The sequence below is a fragment of the Metopolophium dirhodum genome, chromosome 7 (assembly GCF_019925205.1).
Source record: "Metopolophium dirhodum isolate CAU chromosome 7, ASM1992520v1, whole genome shotgun sequence".
NCBI classification, from domain to species: Eukaryota; Metazoa; Arthropoda; class Insecta; order Hemiptera; family Aphididae; genus Metopolophium; species Metopolophium dirhodum.
Window position 1 is genome coordinate 30,177,642 of NC_083566.1, and position 14,425 is coordinate 30,192,066.

The following is a 14,425-nucleotide window of genomic DNA, read 5'->3' on the forward strand; positions in this document are numbered from 1 at the left end:
GTTATTGTGGACGATTTATCGAGAAAAAAATTGATTGTCGGTAAACACGACGTGTACCTTATATAATATATTATCATATCATATATTCATAAAAAAAAAAATATTAAAAAAATGTAATCCTACAAACAAACGCAACAATAATAATAACAACGTCCTGCGCAGTGGTGATGAACCCCGAGAGAATTGTGTGTTGACGGGAGGGGGGGGGTGGATTACACGCGGAACCTCGCGGGCGGTCGTGATGCGCGTAAAACGTTATATACAATATACGATGACGGGTCGAAAGACTCGAACGCGCGAGACGCACACACACTATATATTTTGACGGTTTTGACTGCGCGCGGGACGAAAGATTTCGACTGAGGATTGCGCGCCGCACGACGACGTCGTCCTTGATCGATCGATGACAATGGCCGCGATTCTATTATAATAACAATATTGTTACCGACGAAGACGACGATCCGCACATTGTGCGCACATATTGCGTTATACCGCGCGCACGTCAAACGCCCGACGTGTATATATAATACGTCACATATATTTGTGCGGCGCACTTTGTTGTACGGCGCGTGAGAGCACCGACAGACGCGATGTTTGCGCGCATTTGGTTCGTCGCGGCTGCAGTAGCGGTGATGCTGACGATGGTGGCGAATGCGATGACGGTGGTGACCACGGCCATGGCGCTGATGACGACGACGACCGCGGTATTCGGTGCGGTGACACTGGACAGCGTAGCCGTCCGACTGGGCCTGCCCGAGGGCCGGGGACTGTCCGGAGTGTGCCTGTACAGAAACGGGCCGAACAAGCGGCGGCACGTCATGTTCAAATCGGTGGCGTCGGCGCGCAAGAAATACGGGGGCGGCGGCGATTACATGGTGGCCGGCGACCTGGCTGCTGACCGGGTGTACGAGGGCACGTTCGCCCGGCTCGTCGACGGCGACCAGGTGGCGCGGTTCGGGTGCGACGGCGGCCGTCGGTTCGAGGTGGCCACGCCATTCGTGGTCCCGGAATCGGATCTGGACACTATTCTGGCTGTCAAAGAGTCGATGGAACAGCGGTTCGGCGCCCAGCCATCCCGACGGGATCCGCACCGATCGGTCACCGCGGAACACATGTCCGTGACGCTGCGTGGTCTGCGCCCGTCGTTCGCAGAAACCGGGATCGACGCCGCCGCCGCAATCACTGTAGACGTGTTTCAGCTGTACAAGAAACCGCCGTCGGCCGCTAGTGACACGGCTGCAAAGCAGGTCGGGGGAGTTCGGTATTCAGCGTACCCGTATGCCAGGTACGCGCTCCGGTATCCGGTCAGCGACCTCGTGTTGGCTGACTTGCCGCCCGACCAAATGTTGGCCGTCAAGTTCCGCCGTTCGGCCGTCACCACCACCGTTCCCGTGCAGCAACATCAGGCCGACCTGCACGCGAACCGAAGCGAAAATGCCATTTTCATATACACCGGCGGCCTTTATCCTCGCGGTACCGCTAACCTGACCGACATGTTGGACGAACGCAGTGCCGGCAGTGGTGGCAAGTATGCCGACGAGGCTGACGTGGACACTGCGGCCACCTCGTACCAAATGGACGCCAAGCAAGCTCACAGCGACTCGTACGGTAAGATCCTCAGCTCTCAGGCGTGGTTGTCAGTGGGTGAAAGAGGGGTGTGCAAGGGGATCTCCGGATACGAATACGAAATGTAAAGTCATTGTTTGACGGTTATATACCTATATACTTTGCAGTTTGACTTGAAAATTGTAGGATTTAAATTTTTAAAACCTGTAAAGAAGTCGGTATGTTGTATCGTAGAAATTAGGTAGGTTCTGAGCGTATCTTGTCACTGCAGTGTTAATATTTGAATCCAATGATAAGCCATTACTCATTACTCATTACCATAGACCTTATACTATGTAGACCTTAGTATAAGGTCTATATGCTCATTACACACCGATGTCCAATACGTTTCAAAGAGGAAATGGACCCGACCAGCTATATATTTCCAAAGATACTCTAATACTGTATATACAGTACACTAATAAGGGTTTAATTTTCGCTAAAAACATTGTATATAGGTATTATAAATTGGTACAGATTAAAAATGGAGTACATAAATTCGTAGACTCATAGTATAATAATAACTTTAAATTAGCCAAAATATTTTGAAAATTTCATTGAGTATAGAAAATTATAATTCTGTTAAGGGTCTCGGTGCCAGTTTTCCAAATTGTCCACAATTCTATATAATTTGAAAATTAAATTTTATATTTTTGTTGCCACCTCAATTATAAGACTTTTCCACTAATCTACTACCCGATACCTATTTAGGGGGGATGGGGTGTATTATAATACAATAGTAGAATATTTCCCTCTAGCAATTAAAAAAAAAAATTATTTAATTTGGTTGATTTTACAAGGTGGTATCGTTATTCCCGCAGAGTGTATTTTTAAGGACAAAATGGCATCGGCACCGGGTGCCTTAATATTCTGTGCTTTAGTGATATGTTTCAAGTTCCTACGATAGAATTTTTTTGAGTTGTATCGTAATAACGAAAATCGTTTGTGGAGAAAATGTTATTATACGTTTGAATATTCAAATATTCAATAGTGCAAAAATGTAAGACCTAGTTTAAACTCCTAACGCTCATGGGACATTCGGGTGATTTTACTTGGACGTTGTGTGATCAGTTGTGCGTATGATATAGCAATAGGTTATAATTTTTTTTTTCATATTAGTATTTTACCCCTCCCCCCTCGCACTAATTAACTAATTAGTATCCTAATGTTTGTGGTATAAAAATAATGTTAATTGAATACTTTAATTCATATCAATGGTTTTGTAAATAATAAAAGCACCTATATTATTAAATGAATTAAATTTTTTTCTTTTATAAAAAGCTATAATATTATGTATAGGTACGTTGTACATATATTTTAGATTGTAGAACTATCTATAATGTATACAACACAGGTATATATAGGAGTCATTATCATATAAAATACTGGTGAATATTTTAATTGGACAAAATAATATATGTACCTATATATACTCGGGTAATAGGTCGTATGAGAAAACCGAATTTAGCATACCTACAAGTTATTAACATTATGCTATATTGCTATATCTAAATTATAGTAATATGATGTATTAATATCACAGTGAGTGTCAGTGACACAGTGGTTAATAATTAGTATTGCAGACTCCCTGCTAAACGCCATAACAGTATCAATTATTTATCATCAGTTATAATAGCGTTGTTAATGGACTCTATAAATTATAATAATAATCTAATACGTGCATCAAGATTTAAGACCAATCTTGAAAAACATGACTAAACCATTTCATCAATGTGTAGACAACATCTGTATAATAATAGGATAAGCTATTATATATAATAGTATAAACAACAAAGTTATCTTTTTTAAATTAACAATTTAAACAAGTACCTATTACCCATAGGTATTCAAATGGGTATCTATTATTAAAAAAAGACATTGTAGTTCGATGATCTCTCAAGGCATGAAATTGTCGGTACTTATGCTTTGATAAAGAAATGGATTTTTATAAATATCAATGAAAATTTATTTCCATTGCGGAAAATGTAAACTCGGTCGGGTAATATGTAATAAACTAATAACGTGAAATAAAAACGCCAATTGTAAATATTGTCGATAATTTTCTCAGTAATATGCATAGACCTTATACTATATTACTATAAGGTCTATAATATGACATAAACGTATATGTAACACATAAACACGGCCAAATTGTATCAGCTACAGCCTACAGGTAACAAATGATCTATATCTTATAGTGCAGATACCTACAAAAAATAGTAAATTTCAATAAATAACACTTAATAAATACGAAAATATTGAAATTCCTATTGATGAATACACAGCAGAAACATATATAAATATAACTTATTAGTTATTACCAGTATACCGCCACCTATTTGAAAATAAATAATTTTATCGTCATACCTTAATACCTACATATAACTAATTGTTGAAATAAAAAATTACAAATTGTATGTACTTACCTACCTATCTAATATACCTACTTAAATTATGATTTTCTTTAAATAATTTAATAAAAAGAAAATTAAAAATAGTAAAAACAATAGATACCTAGGCTTTTTAGTAGATAATTATATATAATAGTCTTCATTGAATTATGTCATGATAATAATGTTTCGTGCAGCTGGTCGACGGTTGAAACTTGAAGGTGCGGTTCTAGGGCATTCTTTGAAAATATGTTGTATAGGTATAGTTAGAGGGGTTCGAAACTTCGACAGATACCGACTGTATATTTTGAAGGTTGTTCACTCATAAGAAAAGAGTAACTTAGGAAAGTGTGTCCAATCTTGTTTTGATGATGGATATATATTGTCTTGACATCGGCTGACATCCGGGGGTGTATAGTGTCATAGACTATATAGTACTTAGGTAGCAGGTGCCAAGTAACATTGTTTCACATTGTAGGTAATGTCAATATTTGTATACATTCAAATTGATTACATTTTTTTCACAGATATAATCAAAAACACAGTGAAATGTTTCACAGATGGTATGGTTTACAACGGATATCCGTGTCGGAATTCTGATGTCTGTATACCTTTGGGCTGGTTATGTGATAGCCAAAAAGACTGTATTGGTAAATCATGATATATACCTATTTAATTAAATATTTAAATATCATAGCATGATATTATAGCTAACTGTACGATACCCAAATAAATTAAATAGCTGTATATTATATGTTTTTTTTATTCTTTACCGTTGTAGAAGGCGATGATGAATACAACTGTTACAATACAGAAGATACGAATGGCGGAGAAAGTACTAATAGTTTGTACAACAATAATGACAATTGGTATTATAGCCGTGGTACTTGCAAGAAGTTTGAATTTCGGTGTCGCTCTCGAAGAATGTCCGTCTGTTTACCCAATTCTTGGTTATGTGATGGACGAGTAGATTGTGATGATGGGCAAGTAAAAACACTTAATTATTCATGAAATAAAAAATCTTGTGTAAATATATATTTAAAGCGCACATAATTTGTACAAATAAAAATATATAATACCAAATAACAGATGGGATGAAAATGAATTCAATTGTGGCCGAACGTATGGTGGACTAAGACCAGGATTTGGTGACTTCGGCGCTCGAGAAGACCAAACGTGTATAAACAAAAATAATTTTAAATGTTGGCAAGGAACAGGATGCGTAGGTCTCCGTGCTGTCTGTGACGGGATCAAAGACTGTGCCGATGGATCCGATGAACGTGTATGCGACAATTGGAGTTCACAGTGTAATCAATTTACAGAATTTAGGGTAAAAACAAAAATATATTATGTATACCTACCGGTGGCAGCTCCAGAGACATGGTGGGGGGGGGGGGGGGTACTGCCTAAGTTATAATTTACAGAAAACTTTTGATATTAAATAATTTTTTTTTTTGTAATTTTGTTTTTAACAATTTACATTTTTTTAGAAATATGGCTTAGGAGGGGGTCGTGGCCTCTTGCCCCCCCCCTCCCCGGATTACATACCTATTACACTTGAGCACATATCAGTAAATACTGTATAATTTATTTTATTTTTTTCAGTGCTTGAATAAATATAATACATATAATGCACGTAGTTGCATACCACGGCAATGGGTATGCGATCTACAAGACGATTGCCCACACGGGGAAGATGAAACAGTTACCAGTTGCTTAGGAATGGATCACCCAACATATAATGGTTTGGAAACTGATATTGAGGATTTTTAAACGGGAAATATTTCAATAAGATCCAATAAACTTGTAATCATCAAAAACTGTTCTTATATTATATACTGTGTTAAATTTAACGTTATTATCATCTGGTATAGGGTTTTAGAGAAAAATGTGTTCGCGACCATTAAATAAACCTTGGTCTTTACGTACCAATTGGCATGTATCCAATGTATACGATCGATGTACCATTGAAAATGTTTCCTATAAATAACAAAATCTTATAGGTAGGTACTAAAACCTTCATGTTTTGTATTAAATTTAAATTCATAGAAATATAGAATACCCAACACTGTAGTTACCTAACAACTATATTTTATTATATTCCAAGTTTAAAATGTCGTTACAAACAGGCAACAGCTGATTATTCGTAGGTAAATTTCAACTTTCAATCTTGTAATAATTAGAAACACTTTTTATAAAATGTACTACCGATCTAAATCTGCAGAAAAAATTGTCGTTGATATTTAATAAGACTATAAGAGTAAAAGGTAAGTATTGCTTATACTGCTCTCCTAAGCCAGAAGGCAGTAAGCAAAAATGTAGTAGTTTTGAGAAAAATAACATTTTCCGAATCACAATATAAAAATTAAATAATTACGCCGTATTTGAGCAATACTAAGCAAAATTACCATATACTGTGGTCAGTTACTGTCTTTTTGCTTAGCATGTGTTCGATACTGCCTTTTTGCTTAGTATCATTCATATATTTGAAAATAGGTACATATGTTTAATCACGTTTATTACAAAAACTATTGCATTTACGGTACTTTTGCTAAGAAATCAAAAAATGCGCCTTAAAATAACGATTAATTTTATAATATAAACTCATTTTTCAAATTTTTTCACTTACTGCATTTTGGCTTAGGACTTAGGAGGGCAGTTTACGTACCGGAAGTATTAAACATTTTAATTTTTTTCAAAATGTGTATGTTGTTATTGCAGAGAGCTTACTGTAGGGCGTAATATATTATCAATACAAATAAAATATTTGTAACTGGTTCAATACGAGTTTACTTGATATATTATAATGTTATATATAATGTGACAATAAAATTGGATATTAAATATTAATTTTAACGTAAGACACTAATTATTTCATAAACTGAACGTTTTTTACACCATTTTATATATTATAACGTGGAACTTTATTTTAAATTTTCAATCCTTCGATATAAAAGTTGAACATTTTATACATTTTTAACTATAAAAAACTGATTAAATTTTATATTTGATCAATTTTGTCAAAATTCGTACTTTAAATGCTTATAAGAAAAAAATAATGACTTTGGATTTTTAATATTTTTCATCTGTCTTTGAAAAAATATATTGAGAGCCTTCTACAAAATTTTCAAATTTTTTATAAAATAAATATGTTATTGATATTTATAGAATAAAAAACTAAAAAAATTGGAAACTGAAAATGTCCGTAATCAGCTCAAAATAAATCTAAATATTTTCAAAATTTTATGGTGTATAGAAAATGAAAATATAAACATTCAGTCAAAATATCATGTATATTTATAGTAATTTGTTTTAGAGTTACACCAAAAACGATTTTACGTAAAAATTCCCAGTTTTCCTTAATTTTTCACGGCGCATTCGAAAAATACTGAACAATTTTTACTTTTGAGTTTTGACCCCCCAAAGTACCAATTAGATTCACTTACCTATCAGAAAATATACTGTTGAAGAAAATTTAATTTGAACCTTCCCTAAACATTTTTCCTATTTGCGCCACTGACCTGTATTTTATATTTGGCCAAAACAACCCAAATAACTATTAAAAATCTGTGCAGCTTACACTTAAAATAGTTTAATCCACAGGTATTTCATTTGCCACATGCAAAACCATCCTAGATCAGATAGTTGTAAATAAAAGTATTGTTAAAAACATAAATATTACCTAACCGTCATAACCTATCTAAAATAACCCACTTTTTTAATGCTTTGTGTTAACTGTTATGATAATTTTTATTATTATAATAAAATATAAAATATTTTTTGTCACGCCTGCGCCGAAAGTTTGGTTTTCGAAAAAGCGAGTGAAACAAACGATTGACGCGTGGGAAAGTGTCCTTTTTCCGTCCAGCGGGCGGTAAACTGGAAATCCCAAAAAATGCTGCGCGCACATTTCACGCACGTATACCTTGCACAGCCACTGAAATTTATACCACCGTCGTCGGTCTTTAAAAAACATAAACTTTTGGTTACATCCAGTGGCGTCATTTCAGTTTTCAATAGAGGGGGGCAAAGGTTTAGACCGGCCCGAATGGGTAAAAAAAACCGCAAAAATATTAGTAGTTTATTAAGATATCTTCTTTTTTTTATTTTTGAAAATCTATTAACTGCATTATCTATAAATCAATTTTACCTGATTCATTATAAGTATATAAGTATATATATATTATCTTATATAAGTATATGATATATTTACAAATTAATATTATCTTAAATTATAGTATATTTTTTTTTTATTGCTTGATTACCGGCTCAAGTTTTGTCTGTTTATTAACATGTTAGAAATTATTTTCGATACTTTTCGAGCAGTTTGCGGTAATTTTATATTTTTAGTCGCACCACCTAACACCACCCATCTATTTTTTTTAGATCATATTTTGCCCAAATTAAAAGATTAATGTAAACATGCGTCACGAAAAAAATTAATTTTAATTTAGGTACTCAACTAAATTAACACAATACGCAGAATAGTTGAATCATACACGACTGTCGCAAGTTATGAAGTCCGTGATCAATGATAAAAGCATCAATCGGTTGTTGTTTTTAGAATTTGTAATTATTTTAGATTTTAGAAATTAAACTATACGAGATTATGATACTAATTGTTCATTTTCCTTCACAAAACACACTCACACAAACAAACATACATAAATACATACCCATACATACAATGTGTACGTCCCCGCATACGTCTAAATATATTCCAACTATCAATTAGTAAAAATGTATCATTGTGACAATAATTTCTTAGTACATACTATAATATTTTCTGAAAATATTATAAAATACCCATACATCAAATGTTTGACTAAAAATATTATTATAACATTATTATAGGCACGTTTTTACGCTAATAAAATATAATAATGGTAAAACGGCAACAACTGGACACCGGCCCATAGGGCTGCTTTTAAAATCAGACAGGGGCAAATGCCCACCTTGCCCCCCCCCCAAATGACGCCACTGGTTACATCTTATAATCATATTATATTTCATGAGATATCGTTGTCGTATAATTATAGTCTAGTTGTTGCATAGATCCCTGCATTACCTTTGCCGTGATCGATGAAGGCAGAGGCGTGACAAAAAATAGTATGTGTGGCTCGTGCGGGAAGGTAATTTCAGTCTTGGCCCGCGACTGAAACAGCTCACTTCCTGCCCTTACCACACAATATAATATAATAGTTTAGAATTAGATTAATATTCAATAAATATAGTCTTAATCACTCATTTACAAAAAATAAACATAGGTATATTTGATTTCAACAATTAAATTAGTTAACAGACTTTTTCTTATATTTTAAATACAGAGATACCCATTATAAGCCTAATATATTTAAAATATCATAATAAATTGAAATGCGATATATATCTTTGGTTCTGAAACAGAACAAAGAGGAACTATAAAAACATCAGTTTAATGAAAACTTTGAAAATTGGAAAATATCTTCAATCTTCTTTAGAGTCATATTTTTTAATATGAAGTATAGACATTGTTTCAAATAAACAATAACATCCACAATTTACAGCGCATAAAGATTCTTTACTAAACCATTGAATCAAATGATTAGCATGACCACCATGTCCACATTTTAGACAAACATGAGCTGCACCTCTTACAGTAGAATTACATAATGTACACTTCAGACTAAACTGTTGACACTGAAGACAGTATCCATCTTTAACTGAGTCATTACATTTTAAACATTCAACAATGAATTTGAAAAAAAACGCACTACTCTTTTGAGTTTGTTGTTTCAAAAATTTTTTAACACTGGTTTGCTGATCTAGTAAACCTAAATTATCTAATACGTCCATATATATTTTTTTGTATACATCATAATGCACATTTTTCTGGGCATCAGAATCCTCTAACAGTAATCCTTGATCAGAAATTTCATAACATTCGGTTGATTCTTCTAGTCCCCTAGAAAATGTGAAACCTTCTGACAGACTATTTGAGCGCGTATACACGGGTGTAGGTGTTCTATCCTGTTCAATATTTTTCAAAGCCGGATTTGGATTAAACACACAACATAATAAAGCAGCGGTTTGATAATCAGAATGGCCGGCATAATGTGAGATTAATGAATCAATCATATCAATGGTGAATGGATGATTTCTCCAATTATTAATTTGATCAATGGACGATGTAACTTTTTTTTTTACATTACATTTTGTATTGCAGGCATATGCAGCCAGTGTCCAAGTTTGAACTAAATCTTTTCTTTTAAAGCCATTTGTAATCCAAGCATTTTTCAAACAAGTACTGAAAACATTAGATACATCTAGTTCATATTTTGATGCTAAATCCTTATTTATTGAAAATAAACTCGACACATCATAAATTGAAACTATTGGTTTATCTAGCTTGTCTTTTCTATAACTTCTTGAGCTTCGACTACTTCCATCAGTGGGAGAATTTTTATTACTAAACCAGTAAGGTTGAAGCTTTTGTAGTGGAGTGTGATTTGCACTGTCAATTTTTTGTAGAGAAATAGACGGGAAAATATCAGATTTCCTTTTTAGCGGACTATTAAACCACAGTAATGCGCCATTGTTACAAAATTTTAAACCCATTGTTTTATGCTGTAGAATATTACAAGTGTCTTGGTTAGATATGTAAGTACTTGTACGTTCATAATGTGATGGCGATTGTGAATACATTGAGTATGTTTTCTTATCGTCTTCAGAAAATTGAGATTCCGAAAATGATATCCGGGACTTTCTTAGAGACACAACAAGTTCACGAAGACAAAACTGCACACAAGTCAAGTTTTTAGACACTTGTTTTATAGCTGAATCATATAGTACTTTATGAATTTTATTTTTCATGCTTGCATCATAAGTACTTTTGGTAATTTGAAACTGAGGTTCGACGTTTACAGGGTAATCTAATGGAAATGTCATATGTATAGTTATTGAATTATTATTGACTTTTACCAAAGCTATTAATATACGTCGATCTGGATCTTTTTGTTCAATGAAGATTTCTGAACCAACATTCAAAGAAAGAAACTCTTTGTGTAAATTTACAATAGGTTCCTCACCAACTTCAGTATTATAAGAATCATCACTAGCAGACATAGAAAAACTTCCATCTCGACCTTCACTTTCAAAGTTTACATTATCAATGTCATTAAGTGCATCATTGGACACATTACTTGTGTCGGAAGTTGGTGCATTTTGATCAATATCCAAATTATCGTCACACGATTTTTCGATATAATCCATAGGCATTTCCTGAAGAAATGACACAACGTGCCATAATCTCATGGTCTGATCTTTTGACCATGTTATAAATTCATATTCAGATGTTTTATCTTCATTATTTTTCATCCATTGAAACTCTAATATTGTATCTGAATGACCAACAAATGTATGAACAGGTGAATTAATAGAACTCAAATTCCACAATATTAGATTATTGTCCACTCTTTTCTCTGGAGGAACCAAAACAATTAATATACCATCGCCAAAAGGTGTATATTTAGCACTCCAAACGGGCGTGACAGTATTCAAAACATTTTCTGTCTTTTTAAGATTATTTATTTCGAAAAACTTAACAGTACAATCTTGACTACAAGTGACTAATTGATTTTCATTTGTATAACTCCAATCCAAACAATGTATATTACTGAGATGGGCTGTAATATAATGAATTGGATTTGCAGCTTTTCTCTGATCCCATATTTTGACTTCCCCACCATGAGCAGTAGCTATCAAGTGTTTAGTTAAATGATTCCACCGCACTCGTAAGGCAGGAATAATAGCTGAAAGAGATAAAGCTGGTCTAGTGTTGTCTCTAATGTCCCAAATATTTACAAATGAATCCATAGATGACGAAGCCAGAATATTTGGATCAGAGGCATGCCAATTTATGTCTAATATAGCTCGTGTGTGGCTATTTAATCTTGTCGAAGAAGCTAGATTAACATTGTTTCTCAAACTAAGTAATTGCAATTGAGTGCTCTGTGCCAATGCACAAATATGTTGGTTGTGATATGTCGGATTCCACTCAAGAGCTTTAATTTCATATTTACAAGTTCTAGGAAATAGAATATTTGATGATTTATAAATTTCAACAATACCATATTTTTTACGGCCAGCTAACAATACTATAGAACCAGTATAGTCTATAGCCATTCTATGAGCATCAAAATCTCTAATTTCAATAGCATTATAGTCACTACTCCACCTTGTAGCCATTTTGGACTTTGATATAATCTAGAAATAAATAAAATTAAAAATGCGCACATGTTTAGACATGTTATTTTCTTAAATTACTTAATTTGTTTTATTTTTCTTACTATAAATTCAAATATTGTGATTTCAAAATCACCAACACATAATCAATGCTAACCACCTTTGCTAAATAATTTGCATTTTCACTTTACGAAAACATTCTCTTTTTTTCAAATTGGTATTATCTGAAAACATATTTTAAAAGATATAATTTTATTCAACATGAGTAAAAAAATTTCAATGAATATTTTTATTTATTGGAAAAGACAATAACACCTACAAAAATTGTCATATTTTCCAAATAAAAATATTTAATATCTAATAAATAGTACTTTTGATTTACAGTGGAAAATTATACATTTAAATGTTATAAAACTAATGGTAAATAACAATGCCTATATTTTAAACAATTTATTCTATGGATCACAAAAATTAATATTAAAATAACTTTGTAGGTTAAATCCCTTATCCTAAGACTCTTTTTACTTATATAAATGTAATTGTAAACTTAAGGTTAATCATTTTTGTTACTACTTCTAGCATATATAATGTAAATAATAAAATTTAAAAGTAATTTATTTATTTGTAAAAATGTCATTTAAAATATCTACATAACAACAAAAAATAATATTTAATAGTAACACATTTACTCATCTAAAATCAATATAAAAATACAGTAAATATTTTGAAAATTAAAAGTATGTTGTAACCGCATGTGTTGTCTCTGTCTTATTAACGCATAATATATCAAAATGTATGTCCAGCAGTTTACATTTTGTGTTGTTACTTGTTAGCTTACATATTAATGCATTTACCTAAATTCATTAATATTTAAGATATAACACTGATATGTGTTTGTAAAATTTAAAATACTCAAACCTTTTTTATAAAGAACCAAGTACTTATAAGTAAAATTTGGTCACAGAGAAAGATAGGTTAGAGGTTAGTAAATTATAAAAACAAAGAATATATAAAATATGATAATGATTATTGTATTTGTATGTTGTTATACATTTGAATCATGGATTTATCTGAATATAACCATTAACCAATCATGAAGCCATAAAAGTACGACTATAAACAAATAAAATCAAATTATTTCTTAGCAATTAACTACTAACTAACAACGATATTTTAATTAGTGTAAGTAGGAAACTTTCAATTTGCAAGTTGTAAAAATATAGATGCCTATAAGATAAACAACATTTTTTTTTACCTTTACATCCAGAGATAATTATTAATAGGTATGTACATAAGGATAAGAATAATTTTAAATATGCTTTCTGTACTCACTATTTAGTGCTGTCTCTACGTCATAGTAGTACCAGTTAGTACTTATGTAGTATCATGTCATCATGATTAACAATTGTTATATCATGTGTAGCATGTACCTAAGTATTTATCTTAATAATATAATGCTACCACAGAATGTATGAAAATATGAAATGAACTCTATTACTTCACAGTTCACGTATAAAATATCACAGAATAAAATGGAAATACAAGTATACAACCTGTAAATTGTTATCACAGGTGGCTGGCTTATCTCATCGACTCATCAGTATTCAGTCGTGGTCACGAATTAAGATATATCTTAATTCGTGGTCGTGGTCATCACGATTATAAATAATTAAATATAATAGTGGTGGTGAACGTACTTCACGGTTAATAGATAGTACTATCTTAAACCATGGTACTCAATAATATATACGTGATAATGTTAGATATTGATAATAATTTATTTATTTTGTTTATTACGTTAAAAGCCCAATTATTATACAATTACAAATTACAATATATTTAATCATATGTAAAAAGAAAACCATAGATATTTATTTACTAGTTAAAATCACGTATACAGAATCTATATTGAGCAATAAATAATAATAATACGGCCCCAAACGTTCTTATCACAGACTATATTTTCATCACATATATACAAATTACTTAAAATATATAAGCATTTCATCTATTCTGTGATATAAGTACTAGCCCTCTGCCATATTATGGTCTAACAGGGGGAGACCCCCGACCCCCCCCCTCCCCCCCCAATGATATTAACTAAATGTGGATATCAATTTTGGAAACATTATAAAAGTCACACTTATAACTTCTTTATTGTTCTGTGAATATGATTTCGGTGGTTGGATGGGTCTTTTGCATAGATA

General features: G+C 32.7%; 2 protein-coding genes across 5 annotated transcripts; one reads left to right on the top strand and one right to left on the bottom strand.

Annotated features, from left to right (window-relative positions):
- Positions 1-359: 359 nt before the first annotated feature.
- Positions 360-6,777, top strand: LOC132948818 (uncharacterized). The gene is made up of 5 exons (XM_061019470.1): positions 360-1,608; positions 4,523-4,645; positions 4,777-4,978; positions 5,085-5,325; positions 5,601-6,777. Exons 1-5 carry the CDS (start codon positions 591-593, stop codon positions 5,766-5,768), a joined length of 1,752 nt encoding a protein of 583 aa, XP_060875453.1. The 5' UTR covers positions 360-590; the 3' UTR covers positions 5,769-6,777.
- Positions 6,778-9,241: 2,464 nt separating this feature from the next.
- LOC132948817 (GATOR complex protein WDR59) lies at positions 9,242-13,928 on the bottom strand. 4 transcript variants are annotated; one of them, XM_061019468.1, is made up of 4 exons: positions 13,551-13,928; positions 13,073-13,331; positions 12,323-12,442; positions 9,243-12,239 (listed from the first exon to the last, which is right to left on the bottom strand). In XM_061019468.1, the coding sequence occupies exon 4, from the start codon at positions 12,219-12,221 to the stop codon at positions 9,462-9,464; it is 2,760 nt and encodes a 919-aa protein (XP_060875451.1). In that variant the 5' UTR covers positions 12,222-12,239; positions 12,323-12,442; positions 13,073-13,331; positions 13,551-13,928; the 3' UTR covers positions 9,243-9,461. The 4 variants fall into 4 exon arrangements, with proteins under 4 accessions (XP_060875450.1, XP_060875451.1, XP_060875449.1 ...); XM_061019467.1 differs by lacking the exon at positions 13,073-13,331 and having other exon boundaries at positions 9,242-12,239; positions 12,300-12,442; XM_061019466.1 differs by lacking the exon at positions 13,073-13,331.
- Between the last annotated feature and the right edge of the window lie 497 nt (positions 13,929-14,425).

Coding starts and splice junctions, on each gene's coding strand:
- LOC132948818 (XM_061019470.1), top strand. CDS start 591: ATGTTTGCGCGCATTTGGTTCGTCGCGGCTGCAGTAGCGGTGATGCTG. Junction 4,979..5,084: donor CGAGTAGATTGTGATGATGG/GCAAGTAAAAAC, acceptor ACCAAATAACAG/ATGGGATGAAAATGAATTCA. Junction 5,326..5,600: donor ATCAATTTACAGAATTTAGG/GTAAAAACAAAA, acceptor TATTTTTTTCAG/TGCTTGAATAAATATAATAC.
- LOC132948817 (XM_061019467.1), bottom strand. CDS start 12,221: ATGGCTACAAGGTGGAGTAGTGACTATAATGCTATTGAAATTAGAGAT.